The 25,917-nt window shown below is 40.7% G+C and overlaps 1 protein-coding gene across 1 annotated transcript; it reads right to left on the minus strand.

The window, feature by feature from the left end:
• Nucleotides 1–15,455: 15,455 nt before the first annotated feature.
• Nucleotides 15,456–19,490, minus strand: LOC147615365 (uncharacterized). Its single transcript, XM_086779456.1, has 2 exons — nt 16,475–19,490; nt 15,456–16,317 (listed from the first exon to the last, which is right to left on the minus strand). The coding sequence occupies exons 1-2, from the start codon at nt 19,281–19,283 to the stop codon at nt 15,887–15,889; spliced, it is 3,240 nt and encodes a 1,079-aa protein (XP_086635582.1). The 5' UTR covers nt 19,284–19,490; the 3' UTR covers nt 15,456–15,886.
• Nucleotides 19,491–25,917: the final 6,427 nt, after the last annotated feature.

Genomic DNA, 25,917 nt, shown 5'->3' on the forward strand with positions numbered 1-25,917 from the left:
CAATTCATGTTTTTACATTCCACCCCCTCAAATTCCTGGATTATATCATACATCTCCACAGATGACACCTTTATCATTTCATTTCCACCCTGTAAGCATGCTCTTCTCATATCAAAAAGTACATCCATAGTATCTATAAATGACACCTCATCAAGCACCCCTGAAATAAACTCATTCTTCTCCAAAAGACCACACTGCTCAAAACTTTTTTGTTCATTTTGTATATGTTTTTGCATGCCACGCTTTAAATCCTTGCTTTTTACAAAAACCAGTGACCCATAGCTGGAGAATCCCTGAAAATTTGCTGAAAAACTATTTACATTGATTGAGTCCTGCGAGAACTCATTTCCCCTTGTACCATTGGAATCCCGCTTAACAATGGCACCTGGCCAAAATCCCTCATCTCCCTGTAATTCATAAACTCTCTGTTTATCTTTGGGAGTGACTGTGCCCTAAGAAATTCACGATTCCTTTCATGATTAATGCAAACTGTCAAAAACTGAACAGCCTTTTTGCCATCTTTACTCCTTATTCTTGCATAAGCTGAACCATCATCCAAAACCTTTGTTTCCATCCTTACAGCTGTAATGTAGGGTTGCCCAAGAATGAGGGGATACGATGACATCTCCTGAACAAAGAAATTCTGATCATCCTTCACATCCCCTATAGTTACCCTTACATTTGGACATGCTGCATAAAGCTCTCCAGATGAATTATTAGCTGCTTTAATCATCCACCCATGATCCACATCCATTGGCCACTTACATTTGTTGTAGAGATTTTTAGCCATAAGATTTATTTCAGACCCATGATCAATTAGAGCGACATATGGCTCTTCCAAATCACCTATCTTGACAAGGGTTTCAGTGGTGGCTCTTGCCCAATGGCTCCTGGAGTAATGACTTTTTGTAAGAACTTCTTTTTCGTCATCCTCTTCCACAAAACGCACTTGTCGTGCCCCATCAGCAGAGTGATTACATTCCACCACATTTTCTCTCTCTTCCTTTTTCTGTACCTGTACACCATGAGTCTTAGAAGTGCTTGCTTCCCCTTGTGATGGAATAGATTCAATTATGGACTGCCTTTTTCTTCGTATAATATCAATTATCTCATCATGAAATTCTTTCTTTGCAATCCCCAAGACTTCCCCTAGTGTGAATTCCACCCTGCTGTTTAGAATTCTCTCTTCAAGCACCTTTTTGAGATCTGTTGCAACTTCAATATCAGATTGAAGCTTGTAGAGTGGACTTTTCCCTTTACCCTTCTCCTTCATTTTAACTGGCACTTCTTCCATTGAAACATCATGTGGAGGTCTGCTTTGCTGTGGAGGCATATGTGATGGCCCAGGATCCTTCTTTTCACTTCCACGTGTAACTCTTTTTGATGGCCCTCCTTCCTCATTTTCCCTTTTACGTTTCTCCTCTACCTGTGCCTCATTATTTTGGCATTTGGCAATATAGGCATGAATGGATAAAGAATCCACAGGCTCCTCCCAGCCAGTCTCAAGGCGTATACAATCACCTGCCTCATGCAAAGCTTGCTTTGACACTTTCCTTGATGCAATTAATTCCATTGTTGACGGCCAAAAATTCTCATTCTCATAATCCTCATCATTCTCAAATCCCTGCTTTTGTTGACCAACCTTTAATCCATAGGTTGCTGCCTCGATCATAGAAATGGCATGACTAGCAACCATATCCTCTACCAGCTTTTTCATCCCTCCTTTCCCAAAGTTTGTACTCAGCGGAAGACCAGTCTCTGTAAGATGGATTTTCCCATCTTTGAAGAACACAAGTTGATTTTTAAGAGCTTCTTTATAGCTGGTACAATCCTTCTTTGCATGCTCTGGGTCATCACACCATATGCATCTATATGTAAACCCTTCTTTGATTTGAGGCCTTTGCATAGAAGCCTGCCCCAATGGTAGACCTTTTTCTTCGATCCTGGACATCTTTAATTTTAAATCACGCATACCCTTGATAAGCTCATCCATCGGCCCATCTATCTTAGGAATTGTGGCAGCTGGCTTGGATAAACTCTCAGGGGTAACAGCAGCTATGGGGGTTGCAGATCCCATCACCATTTTATCCCTCCTCCGCTGCCTCTTTGCTAACATAGTGACTGCATCCTCAACATCATTCCAATCACTCTTTAATCCTTGCTCTGTATTTTTATCCTCAAGGAGGATTTCCAATGTCTCCTGGAGATCTTTCCCAGCTGCCTGCAAGAAGAGCTCTGTCTTTTCTCTGTCCAAAGTTGCACGCTCTATTCTTGACAACTGGGCATAACGCTTCTCAAACTCCCTTAGCAATTCTGTGGCAGAAATTCCCATTTTAGGTTTTGTGACCCATTCCAAAAAAGTTCGTTTGGTCACTCGCTCAGAATCCTCCATGAAGTATTCATCCTTTAAAGCAAGTTTGAATTCTTCCCAATTTCTGCCACCCTGTGCTGTCTGCAATCCTTTTATGCGCTCTCTTATTTCAGGAACGCATACCAACTCGAAACTTCGAACCATATCCTCCTCGGTCACCCTATTTAGCTCCATCTCCTTTATATAATTGCGCAGATACTTTGTAATGTCCTTCCCATCAAATTGATCTACCTTTTTCACAATTGATTGTAAGGCTTTGGTCATGGAAATCTGTCCCCTCTCAGCAGCTTGTTGCTGTTGCATGTACATGGAAAACATTTGGAACATCTGCATAACTCCGGGGTCAAAATGAACCCCCTGGCCCTCAGAATTCTCAGCCATAGCTTCGCTGTATGTTTCACCACACTCTCACCCCAGCAGTTTCACGTCGGGTTCACCAAAGTTGTCGTGAAGTGTGCGGAGTAGCCAGGAAAGTACAAAACTTCTAGCTGTGAGAGTGAATGTCAAATCCAACAAGAAATTTCACGTACAAGATTTCCCAAGGAGTATTGAACACCATTATTTCCATTGACAAATACATGTGTCCTCTTCCCTCAATACATCCTTGAGTTCCTCCAGGTGAATGCACAGATTTGCATGAAATCCTTTGAACCATTCACATGTGGGCATAACAAAGATTTCCAATTATTCCAATATACATGTGTCCAGCTATATCCATTACATCCAGTGCCCTCAAAACTGTTATTTCGAGATGTACTTTATCACCTGAAAACCTGCCTTAATGTCCTAACATCTCACAAGAAAAATATAGCATTTGGCATAGCTTTGACATACTCATAATTTTCAAAATCCATATGAGAAGAAAGTAAGGCAAATTTTCCTCAGCTTCAATGCATTTTTCACCAATCACCGAGCTCCAAATTCCTTAGCTTCTTTCCCAAAAATCCTTCTATTCAATTCCAAACTTCTTTTGATATATATATATGGGTTAAACGATTCTCTCAATTCGTATAGAATGAGAGTAACATTTAAGAGAATATATATATATATATATATATATAAAACACTTAGCTGTCGAGTTGCATGCGTGGAACTCCACCAACCGTATGCTTCATATCAATTATGCGAGGGTGAAACAGCTGGAGAAGCTTCGCTCAGTGTTGGTTTAGAAAATAGCTTTTCCCATAAATACATCATTATGTTGTGCTAGAATTACTCTCTAATTCTAGCACCTACAAAGCATATACAGTCTATATATTTTTGAAATAAAAAAGCCTGGTCTTTTCGACGCTGTTATCAGACGCTGCATATATTTTCTCCTCACTCTGCAATGGACGTCTCTTTCCGGTCGTTTTCTTCCTTTCCCCGCGGCGATCTCGGCGGCCAGCTATACATGCCATAGAAAGAAAACTGCCCGATTTCTAGAAATTCTCCAATATTTTGTTAACCTTAGCACTAAGGTTATAAAACATAACCTTAGCATTAAGGTTAAAATCCTCAATGCCTTTTTAATTCCCCTTTTTCCATTGTTATGGAGTGTTGACCATATATATATATATATATAATCAACTCCTTTTTACCTTTACACCATAAAGGTTTTTCTCACGCCTTAGCTCCATTTAACATCCTTATTGTGCATATGATTTTGCCATTTAAAGCATACAATCAAGATCCCGACCAATATGCACCATTAAGTTCTCTGTTTCAGTGCTAATGTCACAAGCAAAATCCAGTCTTATCAAGGCACAAGATATCTGCTGGCTCCAAAATTCTCCATAAGCATAAAAAAAAATCCTCCACAATTCACACCACACTGTCAAGGGCTTCAAAACCTGGCTCAGCCTCAGCTCATCTTATTGAACTTTATCTACAATATGAACATATATACTCAGACATCATATAATGATTCATCATGGCACATAACCTCATGCATCTGGATGTGTATTTGACGGCCTCACATGCACGGTTTCATATCATAGACGTGCCATGGCACGACAACGTGTCTTCCAAAATATCCCGTAGTGGTCCAAAACATGTTCCACCTACGATTAACACATAATCTGCCACTCATTCATCGCCTACATCCGAAATAATATTAGTTAGTGCATACAGCTAATTAAACACACCATATCATACCAGAAGACACAATTGGTTAAACATATTAATCTTGGTAAATGATATAAGTAAAAGATTCATCCAAATATAATACCCCGAGATAAAAGAATGGGTGTTCCCATAGAGGTTATGACTAACCTCTATGGGTGTCCCCATAGAGGTTATGACTAACATTCTCTCTTGTTCAGGTGACCTCAATTGCATGGATGGTAAGAGTGGATGAGATTTTGGTCAGAATGAAAAAACTTTTCTAGCATCCATGTGGCATCTTCGTTACGATGGTTCTTGAAAGTTACAAGATAGTCAACATAAGTGTTGCTTGTGTGTGTAGTGGTGGTCTTGGGTGCAATGTGTCCTTTTTGTCGACAATTGTAGCATGTCACAACTCGAGGTACAAAATCTTATTTCTTCTTTACATCATCGTTGTTGTTGTTGTTAGCACCATGATTGTTATTTTTATTTGAAACAACACCCTTGGTTTCATTAGTGTACCTATCAAACTTACAAAAAGAAACAAACTTTCTAATTTGTTAGTATGAGAATCATGTGTGGCTTTTTTTCCTTTGGTACTTCATTATTTTGCTCATAATTGTAAGCCGAAGAGATCACCGCAAAGAGAGTGAGGTTGGAACATATTGATCTCTGCTCGAAGAGTAGGCTTTAATCCAACAATGAATTATGTTTTTGATCCTTTGTTCTAACTCATTCAATGGCTTGGCGTTGAATGAGAACTTGCCAAAATTTATCCACATATAGTTGTACAGTCTGTTTGTCAAGTTAACGAAGCATATCCCATTGCTGACGTGCTCTTGCTTTATAGTGAGGTGGCAAGAAATTATTTTTGATGAGCTTTTGAAATTCTTTCCAAGTCCTTGGTCTTTCATGTCCTTGCTTGATTACATTCCACCATAATGATGTAGTTTCAACCAAATGGTTTGCAGTGCACTTGACTTATCTTTCTCAAAAAATTCTTCCCATGACAAAACCATTTTAACATCCTTTTTCATCAAAATTTTAACGATTTTCTTTCTTTTTTTCTTCTCTTGTTCACGAAAAGTGTCTTTGATGGTACGTCTAATGTAAAAATCAGATTCAACACTTCTTGATATAGTGCAGCAAACCACACTTAAACCCATCTATTAAGAGAGGAGCTTTGGGACAAGATGATTCATTTAAACATATATGTGAGTGGAGAAACAGTGGGGAACACCTAGAAATAGGAGTTGCCATGATCCTATGAGACCCAGATTCACCAATTGCCATAGACTTCATGAAAAGGGCATGATCCTTTGAGCCCCAGGTTCACCAATTGGCTCATGGATTTCATGAAAAGGGCACATAACTACCCTATCTTTAAGCGAATCTTCGCCCGCTGAAGGAGTGGGAGCAAGACTAGGGACCTCAAGTTTGTCTCCCTTAAGAAGTGGTCAAACCATAACTATGTCGGTTGAACGCCACAATATTTTAAACATCCCGAACTGAGCTTACCTCAAGTTGACCCACGACCAAGCAACCCAGTAACCATAGTTACACAAAAATTGAGACATATCTCTTTTTTATGTACCATTAGGGACAAGTATTCCACAAAACACCCTATTACAAGCATAGATAGTGCAAGCAGGAGTCCCACTCTACGAGAGCCCATTATAGAAGATTCTTCACCATAGAATCAAGTTCTAGTTCCTCTTTCTATTTGAATAGGGAATAGAAAACACAGGGATGGGTAACCAACCAATGATAAATCGAGACTACCTCTAACCCAAGGGACCCACAAGGGCAATCACATAAAGTGTCCTTAATGTAGCAAGCCTACAGCCTCAAATCCAAGCCCGAAATGACAAGTGCCATTGGGAACCACTTTAACCACTCCCTTATGTTTCACCATACATGGATATGTAAAAAAAAACTTAGGATGTCATTCAAATAAGAAGGGGGCTTTCCATAAACATAACACCTAGAGGCTCAGAAAAATTGGGAAAAATGAAGAAGGATGATGACCAAATTTGATGAAGCTGAAAATCCCATTCATTATGTAGAGAAGTCTGACTAAATTTGTGAGGCTATGGGAAGGATTAATGATTCCACCAATATCGTTAAGGCAAAGTAGGCCAATGGTTTTGGTGTCTAAACCTGCTTGAAAAGGCTAGCTATAAGGTATTTACATTCAGTATTCACATTCATTATGGGAGGATTCTCACCCAATGGAGCCAGATTGAGCCCTATTTTACCAAGATCTATAACCTCAAGTAAGAGGAGGGAGAGATAATGCGGGACTGCATTGCTAAGTATCTCCACATGAGATAAAAGCCCCCATAAGTGACTAGATGACTTATCGCTCATATGATCGATCTCAAGAGCAAGAGTCTTCACGACCATTATTGAAGGTCTAGATACTACAACTTTCATGAATGTTACCATGGGGGAAATAGACCTAATAGATAATCTAAAAGACAAGGATGTAGAAGTCATCCACTCAAACCAAGATATAAGGGATGCATCATCTAAAGCCTTAATGACTAAGGATTCCCAACCAACACGAGCCAAATTCCTAGTCAAGGACATGAGCATGCATGAGTTAGCAAAAATTCTTATAAATGTTTAGGCAGTAGTGTCATGGTTGGTCCCAAGGGAAACCTTAAGGTCAACCCTAGCCAAATTTTCAAGTAGGACATCCACACCCACTTCCATGGAGAAACATGGTGAAATTTTCCATAAAAATCATATAAGTATGGAGTGTCTAATGCTGAGGCCTTGACAACAACAATATTGTGCTCATAGCTAGCACCAAAAAAACCATGATATAGCCCATTGTTATTGGTGCAAGTGAAAAATGACATCACAACGTATGCTCTCGACGATGACAAAAAGCAACCATGAGCCCTACTGCCCATACTAGATGTTTCTTAGCCAGTACATAATCCAGTGTGTGTGTGTATCAAAATCCTTTACCAAGAGGTATGTATAGACCACCAACAACACCATACCCATCTTTGATATTTTGCCACCCCAACCAATTCCTCTTGGAACACTGTTCTACAACTCTTGATGATTATTCCAACAGACCCTGAGAGTTTGAAACAAGAGAGCTATGAGTCATATAAGTTATATGATTCATATGGATATCCAAAATAGCCCTCAGCCCATAGATTATGCCTCCTTGTTTGAAGCTATAGGGTGTAATAAATGGTGAGAGACTTCAATAATATGTCACATAGGCCACCTCTCCCAATGGCTTCCATTATAAAGGCCTAGATGAGGCCTAGATTGTGTTGCTAAATGTCCTTATAGAGCGGTGGTCACACCAAGCACCCTAAATCCATCCCCAAATTCAGTGCTAAAACCCAATGTCATTCTGTATGGAGGCACATGTTATATGTGTGGATTTGAACATCCTTCAAAAGAATTATTGAGTGTCCTCATAGAACCATCACCACCAAGTATACTAACTTCTTCCCTAAATCAAGTGCCAAGTCCCAAAGTCAATTCATGTAGAGGCACATGTTACATGTGTGGATTCGAACATGCTTTTAAGGATTATCTCAATAGGTGACAATCACCCTAGTTGGTAGGAGCATCAACCATATCCATAAGCCTTAACTTGTTGAATGTATAAGGATGACTTATTCATATAGTCCCCCTTAAATTCCATCACAAGGCTCCAAACCAAGATAAGGACAATAGCTAAGGAAGCATCTAATGTAGTAACAAAAAAACATAGAAAAAGCTCAAGTTTCAACCTCAAAGCCAGTAGTAGTAGCTAAAGAGCCTAAGGCGCAAGCCCCAAAGGCCCCAATAGCCCTAAAAAGGCTAAAGGACTGGACCTAAAGGTCAAAAAAATAAAAGATAAAACAGAATGTGGAAATATAATACACCATCAGTTGCCAAGGATAGTGATGTTACCACCACTGAAAGTGGTTCACATAAGAGCGACCCACTCAAACCTTCTCTTCCCAATGCTCATTGAAAAAACCTTCCAAAGAAAATCAAGGAGTACCCCAACCCCATGTTGGAGAAAGAGAGAATGAAAAATTCCCAAGAGCTTAAAATGGAAGGTTAAGGTTGAATTCTAGCTAGTCCCTTAAGCAAGTGGTCGAGTACAAACCACTGAATTCTATGGGTGAGTACAAACCACTGAATTCTACCTAGTCCCTTAAGCAAGTGGTCAAGTACAAACCACTGAATTCTAGCTAGTCCCTTAAGCAAGTGGTCAAGTACAAACCACTGAATTCTAGCTATAGCCTTCTTGTCCTTATCTAACTAGATAAGTTTGAGTCCTGATAAGCTCTCTTTTACAAGGAAATGGAAATTCTCAACTTTGGAGATACTTATTTGACTAGATATGGCTAGAAACCTAAGAGCCAACACATCTGAACCTCTAGAGGAGGAGGATGAGTTATGCGACATTGAGTGCTCACCTTCCATACCCAAGGCCAAAGGAAAGTGCCCACGAACAATTTGGGAGACTATTTTGAAAGAAATGAAAGAAATGACGTGTTACTTGTCATGTGCAAAGGGACGACAAGCAATATGACATCATGAAATGATTGATGTGCTACACACCATGTACAAAGGAATGATTTACAGGGGAATTCTTAACTTTGGAGATACATATCTGACTAGATATGGTTGGAAACCTAATAACCGTGACACATCTGAACCTGATGAAATGAGGAGGACGATGAGCTATGCCACATTGAGAGTGCTCACCTTCTATACCCAAGGCCAAAGGAAATCCCAAGTGCCCATGAACAATATGGGACACTATTTTGAAAGCAATGAAATAAATGACGTGTTACTTGTCGTGTCATGTACAAAGGAACGACAAGTAACATGTCATTTATTTCATTGCTTTGTCATGTAGTAACACGTCATATTACTTGTCATTCCTTTGTACACGTTATGTAATATGACATGATGAAATGATTGATGTGTTACATATCGTGTACAAAGGAACGCTGGTCTCCACAAATTTGGATATGGTGGTGTTAACGTTAGCATAATCACTAAGAATTACTGGAGGCATGGGGAAGTCCACCACTCATAGACACAAGCCTCGTCTTCAAGGTTGCCGTGCGAATGTGAACATAGGGAAAGCATCGGGTGCATTCTTTATTAGGATACAAAGATTAAGACCTTTGGGCTACGCTTTTTCCTCATATTTATGGTGAGATGGATAGGAGGGTCATACTCCATAATCCCCCTTACATGAGAGATGAAAGGCTGGTTTATGATTGAGAAACCAATCACATCTATATACACAAAGGCAACAAGTCCTGAAAATAGGAAAGACTCATTTTTGCTTATGAGTCTAACATAACCGTTTAGGCCGCTTTAGTGTTGATATTTATAGTGCATGAAACATAGAATCTCACACCCTATTAATTGATTTTGGACCGCTTTAGTGTCAGTATTTATAAAGCATGCAACATAGAAGGTCACACCCTATCAATTGATAACAAAACTCTTGGATGGTGAAGATGAGGACCAAGAATATGAGCCCTTTCCTAGCCGATTGGACTCACATTTTGGTAACCATGAACACTCTTCCATAGAGAAGTTTGGGACAAGGTTTGCATAATTGGAGGGTACCAAAATTACATCCATGTTTGTGCGACACATTCAAAAACAAACCAATGGTGGAATTTGCTAGCCTTGAGCTAGAGTTCCCCCTAGAAAGACCATGGAGCGATGTGTGACCACCTTGGTTTTGACACTGGGGGGTTAGTCTCACAATGTCTTGTCTTGGGAGACCTAGACCTCCTTGGGCCACCCACCCTTCATCCATAGTCACCATCATCCCCACTACAAATAATTCCCAATGGATAACCATCGATTGTTCTAAAGCTAAATTTTACATTGTAATAACGAGACTTGTGCTTATGGCCCCCGCGCATGTACTATGAAAGAGAGCATCATCCTCATGAGTGAGGAGATGGATTTCAGTCTCACAAATTGTGTAATTAGTTAACGAAAAAGAATTGCAATAGCTTTTATGGATGCAGCTCATATATTTAGGTTTCAAAGTCAAGAAAACTTGCAATAGCTTTTATGGATGCAGCTCATATATTTAGGTTTCAAAGTCAAGAAAACTTGCACCTCAAGCCTCTACAACCACACTATAAAAAACGCCAGACTAAAGATGGAGTGGAGACCAAAAGCCATGCCTTTGGAACCAATCCCAAAGCTTAAGCAGGAATGGAGAGCAATAACTTCCACCTCAACTCATGTGCCAGCATCACCTTCAATAAAGTCAAAAGAGTCCGTGGACACTAAGCAGCAAGAGGCACTACCTTGTCCATGTACAATAGCCTTACCCATCCCTGTTCCCATCATAGAAGAGCCACCCATGGGTCCAAGTCCCCTGATAGAGCTATGCGCATGCTTTCTGGGCACCGTTGGAGCAACCCCAAGGTCAAAGGGATCACCTAGACCCCATAACACCTGTATATACCATGTCGTAACACCAACTTACTATAGATGGAATGGGAAAGACAAAGGTCAATCAAGCACACCCGAAAAGTCGACCACAGTGATGCCAAAGTGGTTCTCTACTTTTTCTTAGTGAGTCTACACGGTAAGGCAAAAACCTTAAACTGTTATTATATATATGTACCACAAAACCTGCTAACAGTTATACATATGTATCGTAAAAACCCTAGCAATTATACAGATACATATACCTAGGAATGATACAAAAATCTAGAAGCCAAAACAAATCTAAAACACTTCACACATGCACACACTGCATGTGCACGTACACAAAACACAACCACCTACACATGCACACACTTTTACTTACACGCACACATAACACAACCACTTGCAGTGTGCATGTGCATACACACAAAACACTTTTACATGCAGTGTGCATGCACATAAAACACAACCACCTACATGTGCACACACTTTTACTTACACGCACATGCATTTCACTTATGCACAAATGCACGCACACATGTGACCAATCTAAAAACACATGCACACAACACACATATCCACACATGTGCACACAAAACATAATCACCTACAAGTATTAATAGGGGTCACACCAAAGAAGTCAAGGGGATGACTTACCAATAGGCCTATAGTTACATATTTTAGGACTTTAATAGTGACTATTTTTCTAGACTCAAACATGACCAAGTGGGATCAAAAAAATCCCAAGTGCATTTTTTGAGGTAAAGTATGGAGTCAAAGGGTTATTGTTAATCACTCCAATTAACATAGTTTCGCCCATGTGCACTACCTTTGTAAATTCTTTGCCATCTTACTTTTATATTAGTGAAAGCTTATCTTTTGTAAGACGGTGCTATAATACATGAAGGGACCTTACTCTGTGCTTAAAGACAAATGTGGAAGTCTATGACTTCTGCTGTATGCTTAAGGCTAGACATAATGGCCATGGACTTCTCATGTATGCACTTTCTTAAGGCTGGACATAGTGGCCATGGACTATATTTAAGTTATCTGTGTGAACACTAGCCACTTGTATAAGGTATTTTTAAAATTAAGTATAAGGTATTCTTAACATTAAGTAATACTGTGTGTGAACACTAGCCTTCACACTAGCCATTGTGTGTGAACACTAGCCTTCAAACTAGCCACTTGTATAAGGTATGTTTGACATTAAGTAATACACAATCATTCCCCTTACAATAGACCTCTCATTCTACCTCTATAGTGTAGGAAGCCTTCTTCTCACATTCATCAAAGTGGTTAAAGCTCTTCCTCCACACCCATGGCTATGGATTGTGTAAACACTAGCCACTTGTGTTTGACATTAAGTAATACACAATCATTCCCCTTATAATAATACACAATCATTCCCCTTATAATAGACCTCTCATTCCACCTCAATAGTGTAGAAAAACTTCTTCTCACCTTCATCAAAGTGGTTAAATCTCTTCCTCCACACCCATGGCTATGGAACTTATTGGAGATTTCAGAGTTAGTTTGAAGTCTAGTCAAGTATCCTTAGCGGTGTAAACATATTAGGTGTGAACACCCTCTTGTTTAGGGTCAAAAGATAAGCCCTTGGTGCCTATAAAAGCATGTACTTGGGTCTTTCATTCTCACATATGAGTACCATTCAAGTTGTGTAATTTTTCTCTCATACTTGAGCTCTACTGCCCCTCTCTCTGTCTCTCTTCTTTTACACACTCCACCATGATGATGATATTTTATCCTCCACAGCTCCATGTGTGATCCTATGGATGCCAACATGGTTTCAAAGCTCGGGTCGCCACCGTTGCCATCATCATCATGCATTTTCTACCTGTGAAGGTTTCCATTGCCATCATTAGCCCTGCGTTGCTGAAGACGCTGCGTTTTTATCTTCAGATCGTCCTTCTCCCCAAGTGGCCTATTGCTCCACAATTTGCAACATGCAACTCTTTTACATTTGCGTTTTTCTCCCTCTGGGAGCTCCGCCGCTCTTGAGCCGCCGGAAACTGCCATGCTCAGCCACCCTAGAGCCCATCGCCACACTTAGTTTCCCCAGAGCCGAAAGCTGCCACCTCCACCCACTTCATTGGGTGGTGCTAGTCTGCAGCTCTCCATTGCCACCACTTCTCAGCCTTCTTCGCCCGCCCAACTGGGTGGCACTAGTGCGGAGGGCTCTGCCACCCCGTTCCACTGCTGCCCAGCCGGCGGGCCGCCAACTATCCCGTGCGTGCCCTCCTTCGCCAATGTGCTACTTTGTCTCCGCCCTCGTCTACCAAGTTCGTGGTGGTGCTCTGACTAGGCTGAGCTGCATTTTGTAGCCCCTCCTGCTTATGTTTTTTTTGGGGGTGCTCACCTGGCTCTTTGCTCACCTCATGATCATTCCACACAGGCTATCACTTCTACAACAATGCCTCTTTGAGAACTCTCTAGTAGGCTCTTCCTCACCTCATCTTCTACACAGGCTATCACTTCTACAACAATGCCTCCTCGAGAACCCTCCTCTAGTGGTGGTCTTCTCTTGTGCCTACATAAGTGAACCATTTTTTCCCCGCACATCTCTCTATTGTGCTTCACTTGCTTCTGCAAAATAGCACATGTCTAGAAAAATATACATGGATCATATCCTTATCTTTTTAAGATAAAGCATCATGGAAGAACTCTTTTCTTCCCTTTAGTCCTCTGCCCTAGCCACCATCGTGTCAAAAAGGACTTCAATCATGTGTACTACAAGCGCCATCATGAAACATCTGCTCCTTGCAAGTACTCGTCCCACACTTGCCCATCAAGTGTTAGAATCTTGGAAACGATACTGAAAAAGGATCTTCATCGGCATCGAGGGGGGAATCTTTCTCAAATTTTTAGTTTCTATTTTATGTTGAGTCTTGGGTTCTCTTCCTGGTGGGTAGTACGCCAAAATCTAAGTTATCTATTTTGGATTTTGTAACGCCTTGTTTCTATAAAAGTCTCCTCTCCATCACTCCCTTTTTGCCCCTACTTTGAGTGAGGCGGGTTGTTTTGGTATACCAATGTAGGTTGTCTTTGTCCCCAAGGCAAGACCTGACCTCTAAGTCTTTCCCAAAGACCATGCTTGTTAAGCCTCTGAGCCATGCTTGTTGAGCCTTTTGAGCCATGCTCATTGGCCTCTGAGTTTGAACAGGCGGGGACATGTCTTGTGTCTTTGCTTGTGCTGGTGTACGGGACTATTGTTGAAGGTAATGCATGCAACTCCACCATCACTCCGAAGGGGGGTTTGATGGATATTTCGGAATTAGTCTGGAGTCTAGTCAAGTGTCCTTAGTGGTGTGAACACACTAGGTGTGAACCCCCTCTTATTTAGGGTCAAAAGATAAGGTCTTATTGCCTATAAAAGCATGTGCTTGGGTCTTTCATTTTCACATATGAGTACCATTCAAGTTGTGCAATCTCTCTATACTTGAGCTCTACTGCTTCTCTCTCTCTCTCTCTCTCTCTCTCTCTCTCTCTCTCTCTTATACACACTCCACCATGATGATGATATTTCATCCTCCATAGCTTCATGTGTGATCCTGTGTATGCCAACAAAACTCTCTTGTGGTGACACTAGACTGAGGATCTAGATGGTGGGCTAGCATATGGGAAATTACATTCTAAGGCTCTAAGGAAAAGCTCCCAATGATACATGTTTCGACAAAGCTAGGTAAGACTTTAACTTGAACATATATGGTGCCACCCTCGGGGAGTAGCTCGAGGGATCTCGTTGTGGGACCTTCGGTAACATAATAGGTAACACATGTCTTCAAATTTGAGCATTAATAATAGGAAGCTATCATGGAGTAGGAAGTTATCATGGAGACTTGTGAGCCTACGTATGATCATAAAATAGTTTATGTGCCTTTATTGATAAATCAATGGCACATTGAATTTAAAAAAAAATCAACTTAATCCATGTAGGACAATAAATGTGTAGAAGTTCACTTTTGAGGACTATAGTATAAATCATGTAGTTGCTAAAAACTAGAGCGATGTTGAGTGAGCATTTTTGCCATGTTGGAGTGTATTGAGATAACTTATGAAAAGAACATGGGGATCATGTTTTAACAAAAAGATACTATGATATGGTGTCTTAGATGTTTGTATGCACTTCATAACTTAATCCATGTAGGATAATAAATGTGCAGAAGTTCACTTTTGAGTAGTACTACAATATAAATCATGTAGTTGTTGAAAACTAGAGCGATGTTGAGTGAGCATTTTCGCCATGTTGGAGTGTATTGAGATAACTTATGAAAAGAACATGGGTATCATGTTTAACAAAAATATACTATGATATGGTGTCTTAGATGTTTGTATGCATTTCGTACAAATAAGTTCGGTGCTTTATTAAAGCAAAGGTCAAATGTTACATAACTTATTGCGAGACACTTTAGACTATCCTTGGGATGTTTTTTTAAAAGCAATAAAAGACTTCAATCACATGTAAACAAGACACAAAAAGTAGACTCATATTTGGTGAGGAGAAAATAGCTTTGAACTTAATGAAATATAATAAGAAACAAACAAAAAAGAATAAGGTGTTAAAAGACAAGATCACCACAATTACATTTATGGGCAATGGCTAGTGGGTTTTGGATGGCAATCAACATCCATAAGCTCATAGATGGTAGCTACATTGTGCAAAAACTAATGGCGGGAAGATATTCCTCCTCTTTTCTTTACAACATGGGTGATGGATGGGCAATGGGCCTCTTATTAGACAATCCATCAGAGGTAAGCTTTGTTTGTTCATGAAAGATTTGGAATGAGCTCAGAGTTTAATGGCTTGTTATCGTTGTTTGTCAACCAACATCAACACGAGCATCAAAGTCATGATCAACATCATCATTGTCGTCGTAATCATCATCAACAACATCATGGCCCCATCAACTTATGCTACAATAGAAACTCAATCTAACAAGTGTGATAGAAAATTATGATGGGTCATGAGCTTTTGATAAGGGGTTGGGACATCTTGGGGTATCCTTCAAGGGGGTGTTTAACCTCAAGGATAAGGGGTTGGGACATCTTGGAGTACTCTTCAAGGGGGTGTTTAACCTCCAGGAGGAGGGCTACCACATCTTTCATGGTGGGCCTCTCGCCAGGGTTAGGGTTAACACAGAGGAGGGCTACGCCTAGTACTTGCTCCATTTCTTGGATGAGGGGGTCAGCGAGGCCCCTCAATCTTGCATCCAAAATTTCCACACTTATTTGATAGGACCTCTTCATCATCTTCACCCAATCCACTATGTGCAGGCCATCACTGTATCCAGGATCCACCTCCACTGCCCTCCTCCCTGTCAACACCTCCAATAGCACCACCCCAAAGCTGTACACATCGCTCTTCTCCGTTATCTTCAGTGTGTATCCGTACTCTACCATCACAATGAAATGCCAAGCATATCATTAGAGACCCATTTGAAGATTAAACCCAATACTAAGAAACAAACACAGCATGCTAAACCATAGGACAATTAACTAGATTGATGTTGTTTTAAACCTCTCTCCTCAATGAGAAAATCAGACTCTCACCTGGAGCTATGTAGCCATAGGATCCAGCCACTTTAGACATGGCTTCTCGGAATTCCGAAGCCTCTACGAGCTTGGCGAGGCCGAAATCTGCAAGGAAAGGCTGGTATTTCGAGTCCAAGAGGATGTTATTGGACTTGACATCTCTATGTAGGATTGCAGGGACACAGTCATGGTGAAGATACGAGAGGCCCTGTGCAGCCCCAACTATTATCTTATATCTAATGTCCCAGTCCACCATCCTCCTTTTCTCAAACAAGAGGTCTGCTAGGCTCCCATTGGGCATGAAGTCATAGAGTAGCAGCTTATCATTGCGGTTTGTACAGTAGCCGAGGAGCCTCACTATGTTCCTATGCCGGATGTGGCCGAGCGTCTCAATCTCGGATGCGAATGAGTCATGGCTCTGATCTTCTTTCTTTGATGTGTAGAAGAGCTTCTTCACTGCAATGACATCCCCACATGGCATCTCTGCCATGTATACCACCCCTGAACATCCCTTGCCTATGATGTTGGTCTCATTGAGCTTCTCCAACACATCCTCCACTGAGAAATTGAGCTTCCGGAAGTGGGTAAAGTTCCACTCCCACGGCTCCCCGATCAGATCTTGGGCTGGTTTCTGCAGCTTGAACACAAATACAAACCCTATCAAGAAGAGGAAAGCAGCTACTCCAAACGTCAATAGGCATATTATGAGTGATGTGGTACCCAATGACTTGGATGGCCTCTGCATGCTTGCACATGTGCTGAAAGAGAGTGGATTGCAAAGCCCCGGGTTACTAACGAATGCACTAGGTGGGAGTGTCCTGAAAAATGGTGTGTCTGGAAGAGGCCCTGTGAACTCATTAAAGGAAACATTGAGTGAAGTTAGACTGTCCAGCATCCCAAGTACCTTGAGGCTCCCAGTGAACTGATTATGTGAGAGATCAAGTGACTGTAATTGAGTTAATCCTGCTAACTCAGTGGGTAAATCTCCCGTTAATTCATTCCAGCTGAGATCTAATGCAATCTCCAAGCTAGCAATGCTGCCCAGCTCAGCAGGCATGGTGCCAGTGAGCTGATTATGGCTTAGATCAAGCAAGCCCAACTTTTCACAATTCTTTAGATCAGTGGGTATGGTGCCTGAGAGCTGGTTATTACTTAAAACTAGCTTAGTTAAGACACTTAATCTACCTGTTTGATCTGGGATGGGGCCTGTGAATTGATTGTAGGAGAGGTCCAGCAACTGCAAATTTGTTAAAGAGCCCAGCTCAGGTGGGAGGCTACCAGAGAGCCCATTGCCATGAACATCTAACAACTGCAGTGAGATGAGATTAGTGATCTCAACAGGGAGAGTTCCTGTAAATCTATTGGTATTAACATCCAAGAAGATCAGATTATGCAGCTTGCCAAGCTCACTTGGCAAAGCACCACTTAAAATATTGCTTCCGAGCCGTAGGCGTTCTAAAGAAGCACAATCGCCCACCTCTGGGGGCAATGCATCTGCCAAACTGTTGGAGAGGAGAAGCAATTTTTGAAGCTTTTGGAGGCTGAAAATCTCCTTTGGGATTGGCCCAGTAAGTATATTATGGGAGAAATCTAATACTTGAAGCTGTGTGCAGCCTCCTAGAGTGGATGGGATGGGCCCTGTTAGATTGTTTTGCCATAGAAACATGATCTGAAGGCTGGAGAGTTGGCCTAAAGAGGCAGGGATAGGGCCTGTGAGGCTATTCTTATCAAATTGCAAATCATTTAGATTTATGCAATTTCCAAGCGCACTTGGAATGCTGCCATTGAAGCTGTTATCACTGAGGTATAATTGCTGGAGGGACCTTAGATTTCCCATTTCTCTTGGTATTGGGCCAGAGAACAAGTTCCAAGACAAGTCCAAGGTGAGCAAGGAGGTGCAGTTTCCAATGCTTGGAGGTATAGCTCCAGCCAACTCATTGCCCCATAGCAATAATGATTGCATTTGAATTAATTTGCCAATCTCAGAGGGTATGCTGCCCACTAACTGATTCATGTGGAGATAGAGATATTGTAGCTTTGTGCAATTGCCCAATTCTGGTGGAATCTCCCCAGATATCTTTGTATTGTAGAGAGATAATGTTTGGAGATTAGAGAGAGCTCCTACGGTGGCTGGTATTGAGCCAGATATAGCAGTATCAGCTACCCCTAAAAACGTTAAATTTTGGCAATTTGCTAATTGAGGGGGTAATGTCCCTGATAATCCCACATTGCCTCCTAACCTTAGTATTTGTAGACTTGTCAGCTGGCCAAGCTCCGACGGTATGGTTCCTGTGAGGTTGTTGTCTTGCATGTAGAGGCCTACCAGTGCTTTGCATTTGCCCAGCTGAGTGGGTATCCTGCCTTGGAGAGCGTTGGAGGAGAGGTCGAGCTGCTGCAAGGCGGAGAGCTGGCCAAACTCCTCAGGGACGCCCCCGGAGAGGAGGTTGCCGCTGAGGTCGAGCACTTGCAGGCGGGTGGCGTTGGCGAGGTCGGGCGGGATAGGACCCGTGATGTTGCACGTGGAGAGGTTTAGAAGGCGGAGCTCGGAGAGCGCGCCCAGCTGCGGGGGTATGACAGTGTGGAGGAAGGCGCCCGAGAGGGAGAGGGCGGTGACGCGCTGATCAGTTGGGCGGCAGGTAACGCCTTCCCAGGAGCAAGGGGTGGCGTCCGCGGAGTTCCATGAAGAGAGGAGGGAGTGGGACTGGGAGGCGACGGATTGACGGAGGGCTAAGAGAGCAGTGCCGTCGGGTGAGAGGGAGCTAACGGTTGTGGTTGCAGAGAGGATGAAGAGCAAGGGAAGCAAAAGAGAGGAGGAGAGAGAGCCCATGGCGGGGGCATGCTCTAGCGTGATCAGCAGCGCTGCAGCAGCAGCAGCAGCAGCAGCACAGCTCTACCTGAAAAAAACGCAGGGAGAGTGGCAGAGATGAGCGCTAGCTAGTCGAATCGAAGCAGCAGCGGATGCTGAGAAGAGTACTAGAGAGTGAGAGAGAGAGAGAGAGAGGGCCTGGCAACAAGCTCTCCGCTCCTTGCTATTGAAGAAGAGAGATCGTGACCCCAGCTCTATACACGATATATTTACACGTCCGTCCTCCTGCCTGGATGACCATGATTAACCTCGTTTGTCCACTTGGCTCATGACCACACAAACCATGAAAGGGGGGGACGTTCCTACGTGGCTTTCACATCCAAACTTTGACAGCTGTCTTTGGCAGCGTGGCTAAGGACAAGACTATCTATACTTCGTCAGTGTCTATAAGGTACCACTATGGTGCACTTGAATGATTCACACACCTAAAAGGGCAAAATCGGCCTCAATTAGACTAGGACCTAGGTATGCCACTATGGGGCATTGATTTTATTAACTCCCCTAAAACAGGCAAAATGGGCTAGTATCAGGCAAAATGGGGCATTGATTTTATTAACTCCCCTAAAACAGGCAAAATGGGCTAGTATGAGAAGAAAAAATAACGATTTTCCTAAACCAGTCAAAATAATAAGAGGTCTTTTATGTGGACACTCTAATAAATAATAAGTGGTCTTTAATGTGGACTCTCGAATCTCCCCTGTGCGAGAGAGCGAAGGCACTCGTATGAGTGGGTGAAAACATGTGTACTTTCTACTTTCAAGCCAAGATTTTTTATTTAAAAAAAAGACTTCAATGTGTCAAGTTTTTCCTTCAATATTTACACATTAACTAGGTTTTATAACTTAGATTCTCAAAATCTTCACATTTTATTTAAAGAGAAACATAAATTTCAATTTTCATTTTGAGCCATGGAAAATACAGTGAAAGACGCTTTTTTCTAAAAATGTGCATCAATCAAAACAGAACACTTTTATCTCTAGATCTTAAAAACTTATGAATTCAAAATTGTACATATTTTTAAAGAACTTTTGCAAATCTTTTTGCTATATTATAACTAAAAGGCAATAACCTTTACAATTTATTTAAAAAAAATGAGATTTTTACAAGCAAAACTGAGAATCTTGCAAGTCCATTGTATATAGTTTGCATGTTATCAATGAACATAAAGGTCTTCCTAGTCTTAGAGCCTCTTCTCACTACACCAAAAAATCAATCTAGTTGCCACCATCAATGGCATGTTGGTGTTATTTAAATGGTCATTACACTAGTAGTTTTATTATTTCTCAAAAACTTTGGCATCATGGTTGAACATGCCGTTTCCACTTTGATTCACTACACTCTCCAAAGCATGACACAGCTAGGTGTGAGAACCTTCATCAATTAGTGAGCACTATTGAAGCTATCAATGTCACCAATGGCCAAATATGTATAAGCATGAGAACATGTTCGGAAATGTCTTCTTCTCCTCTTGAAAAAACTCAAATTATACATGTTTAGGCCTAAGACCTATTCACGTGCCTCCGCACTAGTGGAAAAGGACATGTTCAAGCCATGGGATGCCAATTTTTCTCACCGTGTGTGTGATGGCCAAATAGGTATCCAAACCCTTGGCCACCATCCATTTGGCCATTAGGGTGGTTGGTAGCACAAACAACTCCAAAAATGCCAAACCACTCTAAAATTGCTAAACAACTAAGTGAAATATTAACAACTCTTCCAAACTGACTTGCAACACCAACAACTCTTCCAAACCCCTTTATCAACACCTAGAAAACCACTTTTCAACATCATTATTTATTGGGCCATCACACTTTAATTTTGAGCCATGGTGGAAAATACAATGAAGGACGTTTTTTTCTAAAAGTGTGCATCAATCAAAATAGAACTTATGACTTCAAAATTGTACATATTTTTTAAGAACTTTTGCAAATCTTTTTGCTGTATTATAATTAAAAGGCAATAACCTTTACAATTTATTTTAAAAACATAAGATTTTTACAAGTAAAACTGAGAATCTTTCAAGTCATTGTATAGTTTGCATGTTATCAACATGAACATAAAGAAAGGTCTTAGGTCATCTTCTAGTCTTAGAGCCTCTTCTCACTACACCAAAAAATCAACCTAGTTGCCATCAACGGCATATTGGTGTTATTTAATGGTCATTACACTAGATTATTTCTCAAAAACTTTGGCATGGGTGAACATGCCCTTTTGGTGTTATTTAAATCGTCATTACACTAGTAGTTTTATTATTTCTCAAAAACTTTTGCATGGGTGAACATGCCCTTTTGGTGTTATTTAAATGGCCATTACACTAGTACTTTTATTATTTCTCAAAAACTTAGAGCCTATTCTCACTACACCAAAAAATAAACCTAGTTGCCATCAATGGCATGTTGGTGTTATTTAAACGGCCATTACACTAGTAGTTTTATTATTTCTCAAAAACTTTGGCATGGCTGAACATGCCCTTTCCACTTTGATTCACTACACTCTCCAAAACATGACACATCTAGGTGAGAACCTCCATCAATTAGTTAGCACTATTGAAGCTATCAATGTTACTAATTGCCAAATATGTATAAGCATGAGAGCATGTTTGGAAATGTCTTCTTCTCCTCTTGAAAAACTCAAATTATACATGTTTGAGCCTAGGACCTATTCTCATGCCTCCTCACTAGTGGAAAGGGATATGTTCATGCCAATTTTTCTCGCCGTGTGTGTGATAGCCAAATAGGTATCCAAATGCTTTGTCACCATCCATTTGGCTATTAGGGTGGTTGGTAGCACAAACAAGCCCAAAATGCCAAACCACTCTAAAATTGCTAAACAACTAAGTGCAATATCAACAACTCTTCCAAGCTAACTGCAACAACAACAACTCTTCCAAACCCCTTTATCAACACCTAGAAAACCACTTATCAACATCATTATTTCTTGGGCCTTCACACTTTGATTCGTTGTGGAGATAAATGCTAAAGTTGCCACCTTAGCAAATACCATGAATGGTATTGTTATTAAAAGGTAAAACGGCTCATTGCTGCAGGCCCAGTTTCAATGCTGATCATGGTTTTGGTGGCTAGCACAACCAATGTTTAGTTATTGTTAGCAACTCTCCATGCCAACAACTTGGTTTTCAAAAAATTTCAAACGAGATTGCCATTTGAAGTGAACCCCCACCCTTATAGTTGACTCGCAAAATTGAGAGTTTCAACTTTCTAACATCATTAAAAGCAAGGTCCCTCTTCTTGTCGAAAGATGCATGGCCCTTATTATAGAAATTATGAAGAACAATTAAAAGTTATTTTTTCACCTGTCAATTTGTTAGCATAAAATAAGATTACCTTATGTGGATTGAAAAAAATTACTATTAGTTACTAACCTATGGCCATGCAAACAACTTGGCTCACAACAACTATGGTTGTGAGTGGAAACCAGTCCACAAATGTTAATTGCAATGCAAAAGCTAAAGTTTCATTAAAGAAGTGCAACTTTTTTTACTTTTGGCAAAATGAGGTCACAATGCACATATTAGTCTTATGAAGACCAAAAGTGTAAATAGCCCCCACAAAAACTTGGGCAGCCGATTGCCCCACTAAATCTATCTATTGTCCACCTGAGGGAAAGGGTACACCTGAAGCTTCTGTGGACTCGAGTGTGGAACACCAACGTCCGGGCAGGCAGTGTGGGCCTGGGCGGCGGGCTAAAAGAAAGTGGTGGCCCGCCGTCCTCCCGCCCGCCACAGCAGACAAATGTTGTCAGCCTTTTGAAGCGGGTCCCACATTTGTCCCACTACTGCGGCAGCGTGGGCCCGCAATCCACTAGCGCTTTTGGTCGCATCACAGCTTGGATCTGGTCCCCACCTTGCTATAACCTACTACTCACACCACGTTGGCATGTTGCATCAAATGGCCGCGACACGTGCAACCATGTCTGAAACCTTCACGTCCCCACCCAATCCTACGTGGCAGATCTCACCCTGTACAACCCTGCTCTTTTGTTGCCACAGAGGCTCACGACCTTGTCCCTATTTATGCCGTTGCATGTGCAGACATCTCCCATGATCACAAGGTTTCATGCCCCACGTTTCCATCCCAAAGCTTTATTCCTTTTCCCCGCATCAATATATTACATTTTGAGCTTTTAAGCTTGCCTTGCTTTGATCCACCCTCACTACCCCTCCTTTTTCAAGCACATGTATTATGGACAATCTTCTGTGTCTGTCCAACCTTGTGCCCCCAATTTCCTAATGTAAAAGCTTTCTCTGATCATGACATGCCAACCATTGTTTCACGCCACCTTCTCTGCACATCATGATCACCATTTCCTCCACACTTCCTTTCCTCCAGTATTCATTTATACTATGCGTGTAAATAATATATGCTTGCTTATTCAAGTACACGAGCTCATGTTCATGCACACATGCAAGATAGACCTTGTGTTCTGCTTTGCCAAGTCTCTCCACTCACTCAACACTGTTCTTGTTCAGACTCTAGATCCAATGCAACACACTAAAAAAGAAATCAAAGTGCACTTTGGTGCACCTCGAAAGTAGACAAAGCTTATGTTTCATAATTCAAAATCAAGACTCAAAGGAAAAACTCCATGTAACCTATGGAAAGCCTATGTATAATAAATGGACGAATCTAAAAAAGTTGATTTTCCTCATGGCTCTCTCTCTCTCTCTCTCTCTCTCTCTCTCTCTCTCTCTCTCTCACTCTCTCTCTCTCTCTCTCAAGATTCCTTGTTTTGAAAGCTGGCAATCAAGAACACCAAAACCTTCAACTTTCTCCTTTTTTTTTCCAATTGCCCTTTATGATAAGAAATACTATAACCAACTTTTCCAACCTCCTCTTCCTTAGACACTCCAAGTCACATGCCCATGCCATAATAAATTACAAAACTCAGATGTTCTTTATCCATGTTCAATTTTCTCTATTACATGCTTACTTTTCATAAAAACATATATCCTTATCCTTTAAAGTAGCTTATCATTTATTTTATGTAAATTTATTACAAGATTTAAAAGAACAAATTCACAAGACAAATCAAAGTGGGACATCTTAAAGAGCAATGCTCATCTACTTTTTTGCCTCATAGTCGGCACCCATGAACATGATGAGTATTCACACTATCTTGAAATGGGAGAAAAGAAGTTTAAATTTAAGGCCTAGTCATGATGTTGTTGCCTTTTTTGTATTCAAATGAGTTTTTACTTGAACTTTAATTAAAATAGTATCCTCTCCTTTCATAGTCCTTCACTTCTAAATGTTGCATACGATATCCTTGCTCCAAGCTCCTAGGTCAATGCATGATTGAAGGTTGTATACACATTTTGAGCAATTTTTGAAAGAGTATTATATACATGCCATGATTTGGAGCTTACGTTTTGAAAGTATCATTGCTCTTTGTTTGGAAGCAATCTTCCAGTTCTATGCAAACTATGATCATTTCTCCTTGCTATCAACAACTAGAGCATGGAATTTACTGTATCTATGTGTTGCGTAGGCTAGTGAGATGTTGTAGTTTGGAACAAGCATAATGGAATAATTCATGAGTCTATGTGATCAACCTTTCCCTTTTTGAGTAAGTAAATGTACTTGACTAAATGGGGAGGTTTTCCAAAAAGGAGAAATAAACTTCACAAAGGCTATTAAAAAATATTCATGAGATTGAACTATTAATGCCACCTTAAACAACATAAGAGTTTCAAACTTGAAGGAAAATGAAGTTTCATAAGAGTTACTTACTTTAGATATGTGATGAAAGTCAAATAGTGACCTAATGTGGTGAGAGTCAATGGTAACTATTATTGTTCAACCACCAAATCCAATGTTTTTTATATACCATAAAAAAGATAGGTTATAAAATACAAATTAGAGGGTAGGAACTAAGAGGAGAAATTTAAAAAAAAAGAATAAAGTAGGACTGTACAATGTCAATGTATAACATTTAAGGATCGTTTAAATCTTTAGGAACTAAGAGGAGTAAGAGTTTATCAACTTCAAGATGGCATGGTACAAATCAAGCATTGAATTGGTAAAATAATTTATCACAAGAGAATGAGTAACTTATACAATTATAATACCAAAATTAAGTAGTCAAGATAATGCTAAGTTGCAAGTCCAACAATTTCCCCACAACACCTTGATAGTACCCTTAAACACTTGCGTTTATATGGAGAGTAATTCCAAGGCTTACTCTTGTTTATAAGCCATGGCATTGCCCTTACAATATCAAAACTCGCAATTCTTTTTTATATAAATTTTAGTTATCCAAGCCAAGGTTTTTCCCATCCAACTTGATTCCCAAGGATTCACCTAAATTTATACGAGATAGCAAAACATCAAGGTTTTTTAATTTTCATAAGGTGATAGCATGATAAGTTGGCTATTTTGGGACAGTTTGGACAAAAGGGGGACATTTTCAAGCTTCTAAAACTCGTCTTCGGCGTATCACATAGCTAATCACACATTGCCACATGCCTACATACCTTGCCCGAGATATGTGGTCGAGTGGAACAAGAATTACCACGACATATCTCAGGTGATGTACATGGCACCATGACCAGGCCATGACATATCTCGGGCAAGAT

Source organism: Cibotium barometz, chromosome 40 (genome assembly GCF_041138505.1).
Source record: "Cibotium barometz isolate CiBa-2024 chromosome 40, ASM4113850v1, whole genome shotgun sequence".
NCBI classification, from domain to species: domain Eukaryota; kingdom Viridiplantae; phylum Streptophyta; class Polypodiopsida; order Cyatheales; family Cibotiaceae; genus Cibotium; species Cibotium barometz.

Coding starts and splice junctions, on each gene's coding strand:
- LOC147615365 (XM_086779456.1), bottom strand. CDS start 19,283: ATGGGCTCTCTCTCCTCCTCTCTTTTGCTTCCCTTGCTCTTCATCCTC. Junction 16,318..16,474: donor CTATGGCTACATAGCTCCAG/GTGAGAGTCTGA, acceptor TTGTGATGGTAG/AGTACGGATACACACTGAAG.